We start from the raw sequence: 21,244 nt of genomic DNA, 5'->3' as shown, positions 1-21,244 counted from the left end.
TATTTTGATTAAAGAATGTTTTTAATGAAAACTAGTCATTGTTTGTTTTCTTCGATCTCTCTTTCAGAATTTCATATTTCGATGAAGACTTGGGACATACTGGACTGATATGCCACAATACTTACACTTGCTACAACTCTGGGATTGCCTTTTAATAAGGTTTATGACTTGCTTAGTTTTTCCACTTCTTGCGTTTTAATTAAGGTGACTTCCTCACTCATTTTCTTTGCTTAATACATTACAAATATTACACGTCAAATGGTCTCACAATGTAATTGTTTGTAGATTGCATAGTATTGTGTAAATGGCCTGTATTTGTAAGGACCCCAAAGCGCTTTACACTACATTCAGTCACACACATTCACACACTGGTGATGGCAAGCTACATTGTAGTCACAGCCGCCCTGGGGCGCACTGACAGAGGCGAGGCTGCCAAACACTGGCACCACCGGGCCCTCTGACCACCACCAGTAGGCAACGGGTGAAGTGTCTTTCGCAAGGACACAACGACCGAGACTGTCAGAGCCGGGGCTCGAGCCAGCAACCTTCCAATTACAAGACGAACTGCCAACTCTTGAGCCACTATCACCCCTTGTGTATTCCCATGCACATAGCGTCATTTTAAAGTTACAAATAGGAAAAAATTATCTTGTATTTTGTGGCTAATATTGAAAGGAAAGGTTAAGGCTAAGGGCAAAAATTAACTTTCTTTCTTTTTACTTGGTAAAATGAGCTGTGTGACATCCTCAATACCATTTTAAGCCTGAGTACTGAATTTACACATCATCACCTCCTATAAGTGTAATATTTTGCATCAGTTTTAATTTGAACAAAACCCTCAGAATGGTTTTAAAATGTCAAAACAACAACATTTGGCTTGTCTAATTTGTTTGGGCCTTTGGACAGGTGCTGTAGCCATTTCCATTATAAATGTCAGGCTAAAATAATCGCCTCCTGGCTTCAGTCACAAGTCAAGTCAAGTTGGCTTTACCCATATGGAAAAGATATATATAAAACTTATAAGGTTTGTATCTGTCTTGTGTGAAACTTGTATGAAAAGCATACAAGAGTAAAAACAGATATAAGATCCCTTGAAGAATTATATAATGAAACTTGTATGTTTTGGATACTTACTAAAACAATATATGAAAGTAATGTGAAAGTGGCCACTTTCATGAGTTAAGTCATATAAGTTTTTACTATTTCTTTTCCATATGGGTATTGTCACTTCAACCATATACAATTTAACAGTACACAGTGAGGCGAAACAACGTTCCTCCAGGAACCAAGGTGCTACATGCAACATAAATTTACAACATAAATTAACAAAAAACACTAAACTAGCTAACTAAGAGGCCTAGTTAGCTGGCTAGCAGAGACAAGAACTAAGAGGCCTAGTTAGCTGGCTAGCAGAGACAAGAGGTCTCCATAATAATGTAATATAAGCTCCCAGAGCATTGTTTTTGTGCTGATGTTAATGCCGCGGGTGTTTTTGGAATTTTGCAAATTCTAAATCATATCTACAAATATAACAGCAGAGCACTACTGACTCTTACACACACATGTGCCTCAGCAACATCCCCCACATGCTCTGTAATTTCACGTGGTCAACCACTTTGCGGCTAAGTTGCTGTGCTTCCTAAATGTTTCCACTTTGCAATAATACCAGCTGATTGAGGGAAGCAATTTCACAAAATGACTTGTTACAAAGGTGGCAGCCTGTCACAGCGCCACACTTGAATCCAGTTAGCTCATTAGAACAACTCATTTTTTCACGAATGTAAAGGCAGACTGCTTGGCTTGATGGTTTTATGCTCTGCGGGACTGATAACACCTAAATTTAAGAGGGACTGTTTCTGTCCTTTGTTATGTGATTACAATTCAGTAATGTGTCTTATCAATCTTTAAAAAACTAAAATGTAGGATTCCCCAAAAGATCAAATTATAATTTCAGGATCTGACACTGATATATCCATGATAATCTAATCTGTTTTATCTGTCTAGTCTCTTTAACAGGAATAATACAGCACACTTAACAGCATAATACACACTAAGTTTTTCCTGTAGTCTCTTTTCTCTATAATTTCAACATCATTGTTTAAGCCCATTCATTTAGTCCTGGCAGAAACTGGAAGTTTTCTTGAAAAACCCAATTACGCAAGCATTGATTAATTGGATTTGTTTTTGAAAGAAGTGCTGCTAAGCGGCATTCCCACCTTGACAAAGACATACCTGCTATCATTCAGCTGGTATGAGGAAGGAATGCCAGCTGCCTCTCCACAATTCCTATAAAATACAAAGGAAGTTAAAGAGTTGATAAGCCACTTGTTTAATATTGAGAAAAGTCGCACCGTGCACACACACACACACACACACACACACAGGGAAGTGGATGTGGTGTAAGGTTAGTATGATATGACATTTTCAGTCCCCATAGAATACGAAATAGGATAGTGGTGGGGAAAAACCTTTTACTTAATTGAAGTGAGGGTCCAAGCAAGGAAATTGCATTTCCTTTCAAAACAGCATAAAACACACTCCCCTTGAGTCATCTGTTGCCTTTTTTTTTTTTAAATAAACAAAGGTTAATCAAAAGAAACCCCTATACCTATGTGTATTTATAGGAAAGGGTCTACGAGTTGTCATTACAGGTGCAACCACACAGGCATGCTTAAATGTTAGTGGTTATTTTGGAAAGAAAACGCTCTGCAGGTAACTTCCCAGATGTATACGTAAAAAAAAAAAAGAAAATGCAACAGTGATTTTTCCATTTGGTCATTGCGTTTACAAAACTCATTCAGATAATCCTGTTTTGTTTTTTTGTTTTGTTTATAATCTGGGTTTTCTCCTTTATTTCGTTCCTGATGATTGTGTTCTCTTGACGCATTCTGTGGAAGCGTCCTTTTTCTTGTTCTTCTTTAGAAGTCCCATGACGGCTTTCTAGATTACCTGCTCCACTTTCAGTGGCGTATAACCATATTTAAACATTTTAGGGGTTGCAGTTCTGTTTTACAGAAGTTTCTGTATCATTAGTTGGCCTTACTTCCCCCCCAAAGTGGTTAGTGTGATCACACAATCATCAGATTACAGCATGGATTTTGTACCGAATGAATTGTCGTCTTCAACACAGCTAAATTAATCAAGCTTAACAAAAGAGGAGAGCCGGGTGGAAAGCTAGTGGTAATCCATTTATTTTGATCATTCATTAAATTTCCTTTCATGTGCAGTGTGGTCCATTGTCATCGTCATCATTGGTCAGGTATTAAAGAGTTCCTCTTTTGAGTGGGGATTTCTCAGCCTGACGTATAAATGCAGCTGCAGCTGCTGCCTTTACACAGACAAACACTGCTTACTGCATCTGGTTCCAGTGTGAAATTTTGAATCAAGTTTTGCAGGGTAAGATCTATTATATTCCATCTGATTGTCACAGATATTCAGGAGGAGGAATAATCTGCTCACTTTGGGTTATGTAAAAATCAAAAATTTAGGTATCTTGAAGTATGTTTAAAACTTCTTATATAATTGAAAACACTTTGAAAATGCTGTTGTACTGGTTCCCAAATTTGAGTTCTCATCCTTTGAAGGGTCAAAAAGGTTTTAGGAGGAACTATCTGATTTTTTTTTTATATACTATTTCATTTGATATCTTCTAAAAAAAATTTATTAGATTTATTTTTTTAATTTTTACTAAACTAACAGATAGTTAAACTAAGGATATTTTCTCTGTAATTTTATTTGATTTTAATTAGTTTTCCAAGTTCACAATTCTTTTGTTGTTATTTTATTTTAGTTATCACTGCTTTGATTTAAAGGGTTAATTTTGTACTTGAGTATTTCACTTTTTTCAAGGTTTAAAAAGAAATATTTTTATTTGTTTATGTAAAAGAGTCCCATCACTTCCTTTCTTTTGTTACAGATGCATACATTTTTGCTCATGGTTGTGTGGGCTATACTGAGTGGCGCCCGCTCTGACACCCAGCAAGCAGATGTCGAGACACTCATGGATAATGGTATCTCCTTGTCTTTGAATATTCCTCCATGTTTTCATTTTTGTTTTTATTTCACCAACAGTAAAATCAATTTTTTTGCTTTACCTAGTTGTGGTCCTGAGGGTGCCCTCTTTTACGGGTAGCATGGTTCACGTTCCTTTGACCTGCGGAGAAGCTTTTCAGAATGAGCCTGTGTTTTGGAAGAAAAATGGTAACGCAGCTTTTAATTCAATTCATTTTACTTATGTAAAGAAAAAGTCAAAGTCACAAGAACTTTCTTTTGCTTGTTTGCTCTATAGCTCATCAAGCTTTTGTTTATCCAGACGTCAAACTTTCCCGTTTGTCTCTTTATGGCTTTTTATGACCACATTGTAACAATGAACATGTCCGTGTCTCAGGTCAGGAGCTCAATCCTCCTCTGCAGGGGAACCAAGTCCAGGTCCTGGTGGAGGAGATGAAAGGAGGGAACTACACTTGCCACCTCAGTCCAAGTGGAGAATACCTGAACCACACTATGATCTTAATCCAGCTTAATCCAGACAACAGGACAGTCATATTGGAAAACAGAGAAGGAGGTAAGTTGAAAAAAAAAAGAAAGAAGGAAGGAAAGGAGCAAAGGCAAAGAAAGAAGTGAAACGAGTAGGGGAGGGAGAACAAAGAAGGCAAGCATGAAGGGAAAAGGGCAAAGAGCAGATTTTCTTTGACTGGATTTAGCCTCAGGCTTTCTCTGAAGAAGAAATGGTATTGATGGGACTGAACAGCTAAGATGATGGTCAGATAGGGATTTAGGATAAGAAGAAAAAAAATAGGGAAAGGGTGTAAGGGTGGGGTTCCAGAGCAGAAAACAGAAACTGGATCAAAGGATCACCATTAGTAGTGTCAAAGGAATTTTAATAGAGAAGATGAGGGAAAAGAACAACACAGTGAGCAGGCTTTATATTAGGCCCAACATCACATTGTTAGTGCTCATGTTTCTCCATAAGGTTTCAGCTTTGTAAATCTCAAACATTAAGTTTCTGCAGTTTTGTGCTATGAGGCAATGTTTTCCTGTGATGGAACAAAACCTTAAAGTTGAAGAGGCAGCTACAAAGCTTTTTTTCTCGTTTACAGCAATTATATCAATGCCCTGAGTGATTTATTTGTGTTTACTCGATGGGATCTAGAAGAACAATGAAACACTACAAGTGTAAGCTACACTGTTCATAAGAACATTAAACAAAAGAGAGGGAGGGGACTGACAGTAATTCTGTTGCTCCAGGTCACATCCACTGCTCGGCACCAAACTATACAGGATTCTTTCACTGCTCCTGGAAAAGAACAGCGCTCAGATCTGATGCCAGTGTGGTTTTGGTTAAGGCTGAACGGTAAGGACAAAGACAATGCATAGCATACTTTGGTTGGGTGCTGGTGTGGAGGAGGTGCTCTAGATAGTATTTTAACATCAACTTATATTTATATTCCAGTTTTACCGAAGATATCCCCTGTGAGCTGGATGCTGATGCATCAGGGGTTCGCTGCCAGGATGCCCACTGCCCATACAAAGAGGAGCAACATCGCATTTCCTTCACCGTTTACATACGCAGCCATGCTCGTTTGGAGACCTACACAAAGTCTTTCTACCTGAGAGAAATCGGTAAGTTTGTTTTTGTGTATTTTAGCGTATGAAAAGTAACTTTCTTAGTCATCGTGCCGTGATTTCCTCTCTCCATTCTCTTTCTTTTTTAACCTTTGCCCACCTCATTTCTCTCCCTCCCAACTCAATAAAGTGAGACCGTCAAAACTCCCTAACCTGCACATCAGTGATGGGAAGGTGTTCAGCTGGGACTACCCTGATACTTGGGAGAAACCCTGCAGCTTCTTTGGCCTACAGTTTGAGGTCAAGCTGGTGCACAGTGGACATCCCTGCAACAGTGACAATCAAATAATTGTAATTAATACACGTACATCTATACACCAGATTCATATCTCTTTGCTGATGTCCAGTTTAGTCGAGGTTTCTTTGTCTTTATTAAGTCGCCTCTTCTTTGTGCAGAATATCACCACTGATACAACCAAATATGAGGTTGGCGTTAAGACCAAGAAGTATGTTTTCTGTGTGCGAGCTCAGGACAAGTTCACCAGAGGGCCGTGGAGCCACTGGAGTCAGTGCACGTAAGTGTATTGATTTTTATTTATTTATTTTTTGCTAATTCTGTTCCTGTGCAAGGATTCACACTATTTACAAATCATTGTATACTGACTGATCCAATCTGTACTGTTTTGTTCTTTTTACCAACAGAGTGAACAAACATAACGTGGCATGCTAAGCGTTAGCCGCTGGACTCTGCTGCCGCACCAGAAAGAGGAAAACAGTTTTTAAAAATATTGTAATTCAGAAGGAAAAAAAAATGGTCTAATACATTTTTTCAAGTGATGCACAACATATGAAGCTGTGCTTCAGGAGTGAATGTATACCTGTACAGTATTTATTCATCCCTCTTCATCCCCATTCGTTATGTCTGTGGAACTACAGAACAATGTTACAATAATGATTTGTACTGTGATTGAAATGAATTAGTATTTCCTTCATGCCCTTTTTAACTTATTTATATCTGTTCAGAATGTTTCTCAACATTTTATAATAAATTAATGAACATGTCAGTTTATTGTATTTTCTTTCATTTTATAACAGGGCATCTCAAAATGTATTTGAATCCCATGGGTTATCTATAGTAATGACGAGTTTATTTTGAGTGCAGAACATACAAAAGATGAAAAATGCACTGACAAACTAGAAAAAACACAAAATCATAAAACTAAAGTACTTGTACATATTTGCATATTTTATATTCTGATATTGTGCGAGTTGCATGTGTATTCACTCATCATGTGGCTACGCGAGACAAAAATAGGTAATAACAATGACAACAGTAGGAAAATAATAGTCAGTAATAATACTGAAAAAATATTTATGACATTAGGGGGCGATCATGGCTGTGGGGCGATCGTGGCTCAAGAGTTGGGAGTTTGCCTTGTAATCGGAAGGTTGCCGCTTCGAGCCCCGGCTTGGACAGTCTCGGTCGTTGTGTCCTTGGGCAAGACACTTCACCCGTTACCTACTGGTGGTGGTCAGAGGGCCCGGTGGCGCCAGTGTCCTGCAGCCTCGCCTCTGTCAGTGCGCCCAGGGTGGCTGTGGCTACAATGTAGCTTGCCATCACCAGTGTGTGAATGTGTGTGTGAATGGGTGGATGACTGGATGTGTAAAGCGCTTTGGGGTCCTTATGGACTAGTAAAGCGCTATATAAATACAGGCCATTTACTATTTAAATGAAGGGGAGGCACTAGAAACCATGGTGTTTTGGGAGGTGCCATTATTGGCCAGGTCGTTAGTGTCTACGTTCTTTATTCAATGAATTATCTTTTATCTTTTATGGTGTTCGTGGTGTACAAGTTATGAACAGGAAGTAATGAAATGTTTCTAACTGTAAAAGATTAACTCGTTTTTAACTACCTCAGGAATGTAGAACAGTACAAGCAAGCGAGGTACAAAAAAAGGTTTATTTTCCTATTTACAGCCACAATTTTGTCGATGAAATGAAGAAAACACACAAAAAAGGCAGAGCTCAAGAAATGAAAAGAAACTGAATTTCCAGGGACTGCTTGACATATCATATAGCTTATGTTTCCAGAGCTTCAGCTTCATAAAATGAGGCCCACCTTAATAAGTAGTGAAATGTGTAAAAACCCACTTTAGTTACAAAAGAGAAAAAAACAAAACACACAATTAAAAAAATGTGCTATCCAGTTCTTGTATTCTCATCACCTTTAGTTGGTTCATTGACATTTGGATGTTCCAGAAACATTTCAATGAAGAGCTGTCACGATCTCACGAGCATCAACGAAATAAAACCTATGCTTTATGTCCGTTCGAGTGTTGCGTCCTGTGATGTAACAGAATCAGCATGCACAGAAAAACATGAATACGTTTCTGGACATGTATGCACATGAATATCCAGCCACGGAAGCCTGACTGTAATATGCATGTACAGAATGTAAATAACAAAAAACAGGCCTGTTTGTAGTGACCACCTACAGACACGTAACAAATGGTGTCACACTTGTTCACTAAAGCCACTGTTTTGATGAAATATTTTAGCTAGCCAGTTCTAAGACCAACAGATTTTGGTCTCTCAGTAGTTTTTAGAATTGCTGCATACGTCTGCATGTGCAGGCTGCTGTTATTTGTTTGACGCTCACAAAACTTCCAGACGTTCCAACTTTTCACTTCATTTATTACAAATCAAACAGACAATCCAAATACTACATAAAAAAACACGTTAAATTACCAGGATATCCTCGCATACTGAAAACACTTTCAATGGTTATGTAACTTCATTTTGCTTATTTGTTTCTTTTCGCTCTTTAGCTTTTTGCGGTCAGTCTCTTTGAAGGCAGGCTACTGACCTTAACTATAATGAAATTAGATTTGTATCTTCTCCTACTCACTTGGTACAGCAGAGAGGCTTGATAGAGTATTTTTTACTGGTAATCAACTTAACACATCTGCTACTATTCACCCATCTAAAATACCAAGCAGGTGTAAAAGATCTCGAATACTTTCAGGAAATAGTGGACCTCAGTTATCTATATTAAACCCTTGTTGACCACCATGAGTAAACAGGTGAGCTGGAGTCTGTGACATTAAATCAGTGTGGTCTCAAACAGGATTTTTTTTCCCACAATGCACCTTGCACACTGATAGTAACTGTAAACAATATTTGAACAAACAAATGTTCCAGACTAAGAGAAGGCAGAGAACATGCAGATATATAAACTGGGAAGCCCGTCTCAGTCCTGAGGTTTTGACCTTGTGTGTAATTGTAGGGTTAGTGTTGGACTTTTAGTGAGGTTTGGTATGAAGGACTTTATGTTTGTTCTTGTGTTTGACAAGCGGATGATGCATTGGTTGCATCCACTCCAAGTCTTTGCGCTGATAATATAGTCCCTCCTCAGTGGTGCTGCCTCTTAGATAGGTACCTGCAGAAACAAACAGGCACACATTCAGCGCATATTTTAAACACATTCAGTTGAGTTCATGTTGATTTGGGGAAATGTACAAATGACACTGGGACACAACATTAAAAATGAGTAACTACATAATGGAAGAACATTTAAAGCCTTTACCATGTACTAGAGATGGACTGATCCGATATTACGTATTGGTATCGGTCCGATACTGACCTAAATTACTGGATCGGATATCGGAGAAAAATAAAAAATGTAATCCGATCCGAAGTATCACAAAATCACCTCACAAAACGTGCTACTTGGCGTAACTCAGCTCGGCGCATCGGAGCAGTATCTGTCACGTGATAGAGCGGCTGTTGTCTGCGAGACCTGTTGGCGGTCTGTTGGAGCATTTGGAGCCTCGCTACATGCTTCCTAACCGTGGCATTTCATCTCAGCGAAAACTATCCCACAGAAGCAAAGCAAGTGTGTAAGTTCATCCCTGAATGTTTGCATAGTATTTCCACGTTACGCTTAACAACTGATGTATTGAGCCACAGCTGGACTGGCCATCGGAGTTCCATATTGAGGTGAAAAGGAAGCGATTTGTCCCGTACTTCAGCTAGAATTCAAAAATAGACACAAAGCTGGAGTTATTCTGTCTTTGCTGCACAGTTGCATCTACTTCTCTCATTCACTTCCCCTTCCTCTCCTGTTATTACTTCAAACATGAAACTGATCAATGATCAGCTGATCGGCTTTTCTGCCGCAAGTCCTGTCTTTCTTGTTTGTTTATCGCCCACTTTGCGCTACAAAGAGGAGACCAGTGGATAAACAACAGCAGCACGTTTAAGCGTGATAAGCTGTTGTTAGAATGTATTTAATATTAACTTTGTAGTATCAGCTGATGTTTGCTGGAGCCACAGCTGTAAAAGCTGCTGGTCATGATATCCGTTTGGATATGTGGTGAGAGGGAAACATGAAGATGAAACCAGGAGATGTCCTTACTGAATCATCAGAGCTGAACAGGTGATGGAAAAACAGGTTTACCTTTTAGGTGACATGAATGAGTTGAAGGGAAGTTATGAACTGTTTCTGAGAGACAAATAACACCACGATCCTTTTTTAGGTAGCTGACGGCTGGTAACTGTGCAGGGGCGGGTCTAGCAAAGTTTTGTCGGGGGCCAGGTTGGGCATTAACAGGGAAAGGGGGCCACAAAGAAATACTTTTCTTTGTTATGTCCTTTAAAAACTTTGAATAAATAATTATCTGAATCTTACAACAAAAGTGGTCATCTGATTAAATGTATAGAAATCCATTATTGTATATAGTAACTAATAAGTCTAATATACACCCTAATAAGCTATAGTACTTTTTCCTTTGGGAAGGTACCATCTGTGCAGTCTGCAATTCTGTTGAAGAAAGATGTTGAATCTATTTAAATATTGTAGAAAAATAATTGATTTCTGTGCATTTGTTTTACACTTGCATTAAATTAAAGTTGATTACATCAATTAAGGGCGGGGGGCGGTTCCTGAATATTTTTGCTGGGAGTTGGCAACCCTATTAGTTAGGTTGCTTAATATTCCCACTAAGTTGACCACAACATATTACTCAAACGACTGGAGAACTGGGCAGGTCTTTCAGGAACTGTACTAAACTGATTCAAAACATACTTAGAAAACAGGAAATACTTTGTATCAATAGGTAACTTCACATCTGAGCAGACAAGTATCACATGTGGAGTTCTCCAAGGTTCCATCTTGGCACCCCTTCTGTTTAACATTTACATGCTCCCACTGGCACAGATTATAAAGAACAACAAAATAAACTATCATAGCTATGCAGATGACACACAAATATATATCACAATGTTACCAGGAGACCGAGGCCCTGTACAGGCTCTTGGTAAATGCATTGAGGAAATTAATGACTGGGTTGTGCCACAATTTTCTCCAGCTAAATAAAAACAACTGAAGTAATAGTCTTTGGTGCCAAAGAAAAACAATTACAGGTCACCAGAGAACTTCAATCTATACATCTAAAAACCACAAACCAGGCGAGAAATTTGGGTGTAGTGATGGATGCAGACCTAAACTTAGAAAAACACATTAAGACAATAACAAAGTCAGCTTACTATCACCTCAAGAATATTTCAAGGATAAAAGATCTGATGTCTCAACAGGACCTGGAAAAACTAGTCCATGCATTCATCTTTAGTAGGCTTGATTACTGTAACAGCATCTTTACAGGTCTACCTAAAAAAATCAGTCAGACAACTACAGCTCATTCAGAACTCTGCTGCTCGAGTCCTCACTAAGACCAAAAAGTGGACCACATCAGTCCAGCTCTGAGGTCTTTACACTGGCTGCCTGTCCGTCAGAGGATAGACTTTAAAGTTCTGATGCTGGTCTATAAAGCTCTGAATGGTTTAGGACCAAAATACATCAGTGACCTCCTGACCCAGTATGAACCTTCCAGATCCCTCAGGTCATCTGGATCCGGTTTTTTATCAGTTCCCAGAGTCAGAACCAGACACGGACAAGCTGCATTCAGCTTTTATGCTCCTTATATCTGGAACAAACTCCCAGAAAGCCTCAGATCAGCTGAAACACTCAGTTTATTTAAATCCAGGTTGAAGACTCACTTATTCTCAGCTGCATTTAAATGAAGCACCAAATCCGCACTTAAGCTTAGATTTCAAAACTTACATTTTAACTACTGATTTTATCTACTGTTCTGATTTTACCTGTTTTGATTTTTGATTTTATATACTGTTTTGTTTGTTTGTTTGTTTTAATCAATTTAAAATCATTGTTTTTGTTTCTAATGTCTCTGTAAAGCACTTTGAATCACCTTGTTGTTGAATTGTGCTATACAAAAAAACTTGCCTTGCCTTGCTTGCTTACTCTTTAAAATACCAGAATATGGAGGATGGTGTAGGTTTAAATTTATTAGATTGATCAGTGTTGCTGAACTATAAAATGTTTTGGGTTGAGTGTATTTTTTGCATACAGGTATAACAGAATAGCTTCAGTCTCTTGTTTTTTAAAACTTGAGTATGAACTTATACAAAATGCAGCAAGATATTTATATTAAAAAACAGTTTTATTGATTACAAAATACGCTATATCGGATTCATATCGGTATCGGCAGATATCCAAATCAAATTTATGATATCGGAATCGGTATCGGACATTAAAAAGTGGTGTTGTGCCATCTCTACCATGTACCATGTACAGCACAAACAAATTATATCATAAGTTGAACAGTCGATGAAATAACCAACCATGTACAGTCCTACGGCATCACAGATAACAAAAATAAAGCTAAGAATGGACACAACAAAGTGCAAAGGGGAAATTTGCACTGAGATCTCACCTTTTAACCTTTCCATCACAACTGTAAATAAGAAAGAGCTCAACACTGATCCCTGATGTAACTCTACCCCGACCCTAAACTCATCTGTAATTCCTACTGCACACCTCAACACTGTTTCACAAATTTCTTGCCACTGGTGAGTTCCTCATTGAGTACCACAGTTACTTTCTTTGCTTGGGATGCAAAAGTCTCCTTCTTACTTTAGATTGTGTTCATTTATCCCCAGAATTGGATGCATTTTTTAGGATGAATTTTATACTTTAAATAATCTGAAATCAAGTAAAATTTAAGTAAGATTCATGTGTGTGTTGGCATTAGATGTTATTTTTTAATATATCTAGTATTTTCTTGTAAATGGCTGTTCAGGTCTAGCAGGTGCTGTAGGTTTGAAGTATGCAACTACAACTATGCAAATGATACTGTTTAGCTTTTCAATGAGTGCGTACCTCTCCCAGTGTTTGTGGTTGAGTCCACTGAAGTCGTCAAGCTTGGCGATTTCTTTGAGGTATTGAGACAGTTTATACAGCTCTCTGTCCCGCTCCCTGTTGAGGTGGGCCTTCATGAAGGGTCGGATCTAACACAAATTCACAACAACAAATAAAGAGACAGCTTCATTAAGATCTGTAGTTTATTGTACCAAAAGAAGAGAAAAATGGTCAAGATAATTGTATGAACTAACCAACCTTAAGTCCATTCTGTGGGTTCATAAGAAAGTTTCTTCCAATGTCGTCAAACATAATGGTGTTCTTCCTGTTATAAAATTCTCCGTACTTCCCCCATATCACACCTAAGGGCTTCACCTGCGGAAGCCATAAAATAGATTAAATCAGTGCCATGATGTTTGCACAAAGCAGTAAATGTCCTCCACAAACATCATGAAAAAGAGGTATTCAAGCACATTTTGTCGTCACGGCGCGTGCAGTCACACCTAGAGTGCTAAATGACTTACCAGAATGTAAACAAACAAAAAAAACCCCAAACAACAACGATGTGATACATGTCACCTAGGACCATAAGCCAGAAACATTCCCGAGAATTTACATAGTTACTTAGCAAGCACGACGTGTATACAACTTTATCTAGTGACAAATCTCTGACAAAGAGATATCACCACTCTTATAAAATAAAATAATTTATATACTCAATAGCCTGCAGATAGGTGGAGAAAACAGAAACTTTTGCACATAGACCTGGGGCTAGATGTAGGGGTGATTATTTTAAATATGATTAGCATCCAGGAGGGTCTTTCAAATTTATCCTCACGACAAATCCATATTATATATGTGCTTCCCATTTGACACCCCAAGACTCACATATGTTTTCATGCACAGTAATCTTATTTAATGAAGTTATGAAAAATTATACCTTCATACTATGATTTACTTATCTTTTTTTCAGGCCCTTGAAGTACAGAGGGGTGGTTCTTTTTAATATTCAATTGTTCCAGCAGTTTTAAGCCAAATCATCTGAAGCGCACTACCAAAATCCTGCTTAGGTAAATGGTGAATGAAATGGGTTTTATATCGCGTGTGTGTGTATAACCTGCTCTGAGCATCAACATCGTGGCCTATATCATAGTCTGACAAACTAAGCTGGACAAGCTTAATGCCTAAGATGTCAAGTAATAGAGACAGGCATTGACTGTTTTATCTCGTCTGATGATTCACTGGAGAAAACAAAAAAAGTACATTCCAAAGAGCGTTATCACCACATGGTGTTTAGTTGAAACAAGTGACAGCATATCTATTTTTTTTACCACCAAACTCGTCTTCTATTCGTGATTTCTTTCTGCGTCAAAATTATTTGGACACTTTCTACTGTAACTGTGAAATAGAGAAACAGCATTTGCGTTCACATGTTCAAAAAATAATTTGTACAATGAAACAAATTAAGGTCCTGAAGATGTAAAATGTATTTTCCCTTTTACTCAGTTTACTAAACTAGAGGGGGGAAAAGCAATTTGCTGCGACACTCATGATCATCTATTGACTCATTCTCAGATATTTAAGAACTATGTCAATCTCAATTGCAGGAGTTAAATTATGGAACAGTCTAACAGAAGAAATAAAAGACAGTCAAAACATAAAACAGTTTAAAGTAAAATATAAAAATCTAATTTTAAATAAGTATAAGAATGAAGAAAACGGGGTTAACCCAGGACGGTAATGTTGCTGGAAATGGTGTTGCGGTTCTTTTTTGGTTGTTTTTTTGTTTTGTTTTGGTTTGTTGTTTTTCCATAACTTGTGTATCTGCAAATATACACATTCTGTATTTTTCATATGAAAGAAACTATACTGTGGTGGGGCTTGCTAATTTCTTGTTTTTGATTTATGTATGTTATGTTTTGTTTTACTTCATATGTTTATATGTTTCATATGTTGTTTGTTTAATTTAAGACAAAAAAAAATTAAATGAATGAGAGGTAAAACTTGAGGGGGTAGGGACAAATAAGTAAATACTTCAGCCTACTCCTTTTCAAACAAATAATGGAATGATATTTTGTAATGATTGTGAAGGCACATGTTTGAAATGTTTGAAATAAAAATGAACTGAACTGAACTGAACTGAACTGATATTGAGCTCTGAGAGAGTGCTCAAAGGCATCAACGGGAGCATCAGGCTAAGGACAGCCTGGACAGAATGAGAACAAATTTCCTGACCTGGTTTGATGTATTTTCCATTTTGGCTGTTTATTTCTGCAGCTCAAACTACTTTAAGCTATTTTTCATTATCTAAAATGTAACACATTTTAAGAAGGGTTTTTTAAAAATAATTTCTGTATCAAGTGTGGTGCATATCCTTTGTGAAAGCACCAATTATAAACCAGTGAAGGTTTCCAGATCCAAGGTTTCACATTGTTGACTCATCACATGGAATTTCCACCTGCAGTGACTTTATGACACCAGCTAAGATGACAGGGCATGTTGCTCATGACATCATTAAAGGGTGGAAGTTAGGCTACGTTCATACTGCAGGTCTTAATGCTCAATTCCGATTTTTTTGTCTGCTCGTTCACACTACAAATAAAATGCGACCAGTAAACGTGCTCTAGTGTGAACCCTCAAAGCGGCCCGCATGCGCAAAAGAAGACGTCACACACAACGCGCTGTTTAGACCCAGACCAAACAATATTGTTTGACTGATGGCCCTTAATATAAAGACTTCGGACTTTACGTTTCCCAATTTTTGCTTTAAGTTATTTTGTTATTTACATAATAATGTAAATATGGTAAATGGTAAATGGCCTATATTTGTATAGCGCTTTACTAGTCCATAAGGACCCCAAAGCGCTTTACATATCCAGTCATCCACCCATTCACACACACATTCACACACTGGTGATGGCAAGCTACATTGTAGCCACAGCCACCCTGGGGCGCGCTGACAGAGGCGAGGCTGCCGGACACTGGCGCCACCGGGCCCTCTGACCACCACCAGTAGGCAACAGTTGAAGTGTCTTGCCCAAGGACACTTCACCTTGGGCAAGACACCTAATAATGATCCTTATTGCTGTTTTAGAGGAGCGGTGCTGCAAAGGATACTTGCAGATTTCTGTCAGAATCTGCAGATTATACAGTATAAATAAAATGTTCACGTTTCTCCAACGTTGTCTTCCCAACAGTTTCACTGACATCTACGCTGGATGGCCAGGAAGCGTTTGCGATGTCTTATCGGGCGCTTCTCCGGCACTGATAATTGGCGTCTGTCTTGTGTCAGTGACGTAAAAGACGGATTTAATGCGACATGACCGTCCAAACAGCAGTCGCTTTCTAAAACATCGGATATGTATCGGATTCAGTACCACACATGAAAGTGACCCAGATCGGATTTGAAAATATCGGATTTGTGCCGTTCACACTGTCATAACATGATCGGATATGTGTCGCATAGGGTCAAAAAAATCAGATTTGATGCGCTTTCGCCTGCAGTGTGAACATAGCCTTAAACTTTCAAAACCAAACCTTTGTGCATGTTGTGTACATGTGTAGCTCTCTCTCTCTCACTCACTCCTTGAGTAAACAGAACCTCCTATTTAACATTTGGAGATTGCTACAATATGACTGTAGTGTGTGTGATTAGGTGAATGATGCTGTAGGAAAAAGCACTTTGAGTGGTCAGTTAGGGCAGAAAAACTCTGTATAAGTCCCAGTCCATTTAACATTTGACCATGAAACTGTCTGTCACAGTCATGTGATGCTTGCAGTTTACCCAAAATGCCTTTTTGAGGATCATCTGAAAATAGATACTACCAATACTAATGCGTGTTTCTGTTATTCAGTATGACAAACATTAAATTCTTGGAGATGTTCCCTCTGAAACTATGATATATTCTATAATATCAATGCTCAGATTTAGTTATAGAAATAATGCTGAACAAAAATTAGATTATGGCTTTAGATAATGACACTAAGATTGGATACAAATTTGATTTTCTTGCAGTGTTATGTTCAATGACCCATTAACTGCCAGAATGAATAACGCTTAAACCTAAAATAAATCCAAATATATTATAAATCATTTCTTCTTCTGTGAAAGATATGTCCAAAGCATTGATGTGTGACCACAACAGTGACACAGGCCAATATTTTAAACAGCAAGTGTACCAACCTCCACAACTCCTCTCTTTGGGGTGTGTACCGTAATCATGGCCCCACTGTCCAGCATGAACGTAATCTTGTAATTAGGGTTGTCTGTCACTCCCAGCTCCTACACACACACACACACACAGTGGTGTTATCTTCTGATCAATCTACACTCATATAATGTATGCCAACTTGGTTAACACTGCCACCTTTTGGCAACAAAATGTACAGGATAATAAAAGAAATGGTAAATAATAATAATAATGGATTGGATTTATATAGCGCTTTTCAAGGCACCCAAAGCGCTTTACAATACCACTATTCATTCACTCTCACATTCATACACTGGTGGAGGCAAGCTACAGTTGTAGCCACAGCTGCCCTGGGGCAGACTGACAGAAGCGAGGCTGCCATATCGCGCCATCGGCCCCTCTGGCCAACACCAGTAGGCAAGTAGGGTAAAGTGTCTTGCCCAAGGACACAACGACCAGGACAGAGAGCCCAGGGATCGAACCGGCGACCTTCCGGTTACAGATGCGATTCCCAACCCCCTGAGCCACGGTAAAGAAATAATAAATAAGAGAAGTACTTGCCTTCATTTTTGCATCAATCCATTTCATACTTGTAGCAGCTTAAAAGAGAAAACACATTATGTGTGTTAATTAGTAATGAATTAAATCATGAAAGAAAAAAATAACAATTAAACACAACACAATGTCTACACACACCCAAGCACAAGAGGCATCTCAGTGAGAGGACGCGGTTCTCCAAACACATACTGGACGTTTAATTGGGTATTTACCACAATTACAAAAATGGGCGAGCTCAGTCTGTTTTTTGGTTGGTTTTTTTGTTCTTCTTGGTGGATCAGATGCTCAATTTGGGCCAAAACATCAGGAATTAACTAGACAGACATACTTATACAAAAACCCCACACTCTAACACAAAAGCAATGAACCACTGCCACAGACAAGGGAAAGAGACGGACAGATACGTACACCAAATTACAATATCGTAGTCCTCATAGGCTGATGTCAGGAACTCGTGAAGGTAGGGTCTCATCAGCTCCTGACCCGTTTCTGCACATGACTTGTGATCTGAACACACACAGTATTATTGTATGGGTGTCCATGGTAAAACAAGCAGCTGATAAACAGACAGTAACTGCAAAGCCTCCTCTTTTGTTTCTTGCAAAGCATCTTATTAAAGAGACACATGATGATATCAACTCACCAAACAGTGTGTAGTCCACATCCAGAACCAGGAGCCTCTTGCCTTCTCTAGGAGGGTTTAGTTCCTCTACCTTGTACTCTTTGACTCTTCTAGCTATTTTTGCCAGGTTCTCCTCTCTGAAGACATAAAACAATATTTGTTTCTCAAATGCACCCACACATCCACACACAAAGACAGGTTTCCTTCAACAATTTCTAAAATTCTGACAGACCTGTTCTCCACTTCAATGACCTCCTCCTCAATGTCAAAATCATTGACAACGTCATCATTCTCTGGTGGAGGGGCTAAAACGTCTTCCTTCACGAAACAAAATATGTGCACGGTTAAAACTGTATCAGTCAGTACATTATACCCATAGCATATATCCCTCAAAAATGTCAACGGCTGTCAGATCTTCACCTAAACAACCATTTTCTGATCCATTAATCAAAGCTAGCTGATTCCAAAATCCTGACTAAACAGATTATTTACAAGTTACCCCTCACCTCTCTTGTCTAGTAAACCTGAACACTAGCCAGGCACACAGTCCTTCTATAATAGTTCCAGCCAGATATATATTTTTTTCATTTTCTCTATCCACCTACCAGACTCTCCTCTCTGGTACCCATCATCATGATCTTGGTATTAGGCTTCAACTTCAACGAGCCCAGCTTCATCTCATCCTCTGCTGGTTTACCTGAGGGCAAGATGAAAGGGAAAGGAACAGAAAATATATAGAGAGAGAAATTCTGAAAATCATATTAAGAGCATGCATAACTTTTATAAAATTATATATATAAAATAAAATAATTTATATACTCAATAGCCTGCAGATAGGTGGAGAAAACAGAAACTTTTGCACATAGACCTGGGGCTAGATGTAGGGGTGATTATTTTAAATATGATTAGCATCCAGGAGGGTCTTTTATGTAGACTGCACAATTAAATAAAAGCACAAGATGAAATGTCCTTTGGTCTCACACTTGGATTGGACTTCATATAGCATTATTTACACTAACTAGCGCAGAAATCAGAATCAGAATACTTCAAAAATCAGGTACTTATCATTGACATCATCTCACCTTTGACCTTGAGTCCCAGGAGTTTCTGTCTCTCTGGCAGGACCCCAGTCAAGGTCTTGATGGACTGTTTCAGGTCCAACACCGTGTCTTCCTCAGAAAGAGAACTGATGAAGTATTCCTGACCTCCCCACTTAATGATAACCGACACCGACATGACTCTTCGGTGCTCTTCACACACACATACACACGACTGCAGCTGAAGTCAGGTATGCACGCGCACCCTAAGCAAAAAATTTCCAGCAACAATAACAAACATGCACGCGCACACCTTGCAGAAAGGGAGAGACGGGCAAATTCAAAGGAAAGGTGTTAGGATGCCACCATGTAACTGGCTGGAGCTCGACTTAAAACAAACAAGAGCAGCTTGTGATAAAACAGAGAGCCAAACGGGACATTACTATTGTTAAGCAGGTGATGGTACGTCTGGCTATTTCAAGACACAACGGCCAAATGCCACCTAATCAGCTCAGACACTGTGTGACTGTCCCTGATGCTGATATTTATAGCACAAGGTTGCTAACACTGACTAGCAACGATGTAAACACGCCGGGTTTAACAGCCAGCTCGCGAACATTAACTGACTGAGCTCCGCGGTCTGCTCACTCTTACCTGGTAGCACAAACTAACATGTAATGCTTGGCACACACTGTCAAATTTCCTCATAAAGTTGAATGAATGAACTGAGTTGGCCGTTCAATTTCATTCAGCGGGAGCCTCACACACCGCTGCTCTCTTCCTGGCGTCACGAATCTTTCCGGTAGTGACGTAATTGAAAAAGGAGGCTTTGTTGCTATAGTGACTAAAGCCGTTACTTTAAAATACAATCCTTTGAATTGTGTATATGCCATAATAAATATTTCAGCTATATTCAAAATAAAACTGGACAATTAGAACTGTCCAGTATCTAATTGTCACGGTTCAATGACTGACCACTACCTTATGCTATGCATTATGTATCTTGATACAAGTCTAATTTCACAGCAGGAAACACATTATGATTTACCATGGTCTAGAATCAGAATCAGAAATTGTTTAGTTACAGATGCACCCTTAAAATATTTATATGAACTAGAGAAACCCCTTAAATAAGGTGTAAATATAATTAAGACAAAGGCAATCAAAGTGTCATATTAAATTAGAAATAAGTTTTAAAACATACTATGTACAATATAAATAAATGAAAGTGAAAATAGTCTATGTCCACGCAAGGATAAGGATACTAATAGTATTGGTTTGAGAAGTATGTACTTCTTAAACCAATATATAAATGCTTAATAGGAATGTTTGCTAACCCCTCCCAAAAACAGCAGTCTTTTTGACGAACAAAACACACCTTTGTTCTACTATAACTTGCCTGGCGAAAGGGGAATTTATGCTTATCCGCACTGCCGGGAGAATATCTCATTCATATAAACCTAACAATTCCATAAAACTTGTAAAATCAAACACAATTAAAGTAACTAAAGTGACTGGCCACCACCTTAGGCTATGCATTAGGCCTCTCCATTAATTTTACTTTCAGGTTTTGTCCCTAGCTAAATATAAATAAATAAATAAATAAATAAATAACTAAATAAATAAATTCCCTCTTCACATTAGGCAATCGACATCAGTGCTGGTTTTTAAATCCAGATTGAAAACGCATTTTTATTCACTGGCTTTTGACTCAGTGGTTGACTGACTTGTATTTACTCGTATTTTATTGTTTTCGCTATGTTTATTATTTTATCTTATTTATTATTCCTATGGTATCTATTATGTTTCTATTGTTCAGCACTTTGGTCAGCCTTGTGTGTTTTTAAAGTGCTATATAAATAAACGATGATGATGATGATGAAATATTTTAGGCGTTTGTTAATATACTATGATGACTTATTTCTGTAATGTTTCATTCCCCTCCCAAATTTATTTTTACCATTAATTGAGTGACAAAAAAATCACACATCCTAATTCCACTTTATAACAGTCTTTGACAATATGTTGTGAATAAAAAGCTTTGTCAGGTTAAAA

General features: G+C 38.3%; 2 protein-coding genes across 5 annotated transcripts; one reads left to right on the top strand and one right to left on the bottom strand.

Moving 5' to 3' along the window:
- Positions 1-84: 84 nt before the first annotated feature.
- Positions 85-6,556, top strand: il12bb (interleukin 12B, b). The gene is made up of 9 exons (XM_080866301.1): positions 85-204; positions 3,917-4,010; positions 4,099-4,200; positions 4,388-4,564; positions 5,248-5,353; positions 5,453-5,622; positions 5,756-5,916; positions 6,022-6,140; positions 6,268-6,556. The coding sequence occupies exons 2-9, from the start codon at positions 3,917-3,919 to the stop codon at positions 6,293-6,295; spliced, it is 957 nt and encodes a 318-aa protein (XP_080722427.1). The 5' UTR covers positions 85-204; the 3' UTR covers positions 6,296-6,556.
- Positions 6,557-7,507: 951 nt separating this feature from the next.
- On the bottom strand, positions 7,508-19,984 carry ublcp1 (ubiquitin-like domain containing CTD phosphatase 1). Of its 4 annotated transcripts, none has more exons than XM_080867576.1 (11): positions 19,844-19,984; positions 19,235-19,321; positions 18,758-18,849; positions 18,385-18,470; positions 18,174-18,289; positions 17,939-18,037; positions 17,534-17,571; positions 16,966-17,064; positions 13,041-13,157; positions 12,804-12,931; positions 7,508-9,005 (listed from the first exon to the last, which is right to left on the bottom strand). In XM_080867576.1, exons 3-11 carry the CDS (start codon positions 18,827-18,829, stop codon positions 8,978-8,980), a joined length of 783 nt encoding a protein of 260 aa, XP_080723702.1. In that variant the 5' UTR covers positions 18,830-18,849; positions 19,235-19,321; positions 19,844-19,984; the 3' UTR covers positions 7,508-8,977. The 4 variants fall into 4 exon arrangements, with proteins under 4 accessions (XP_080723702.1, XP_080723700.1, XP_080723701.1 ...); XM_080867574.1 differs by having other exon boundaries at positions 19,235-19,502; positions 19,844-19,981; XM_080867575.1 differs by having other exon boundaries at positions 19,235-19,455; positions 19,844-19,981.
- Between the last annotated feature and the right edge of the window lie 1,260 nt (positions 19,985-21,244).

This window comes from Rhamphochromis sp. 'chilingali', assembly GCF_963969265.1.
Source record: "Rhamphochromis sp. 'chilingali' genome assembly, chromosome: 19".
NCBI classification, from domain to species: domain Eukaryota; kingdom Metazoa; phylum Chordata; class Actinopteri; order Cichliformes; family Cichlidae; genus Rhamphochromis; species Rhamphochromis sp. 'chilingali'.
Note: the sequence above shows the minus strand (reverse complement) of the source record. Positions and strands in the feature narration are given on the sequence as shown.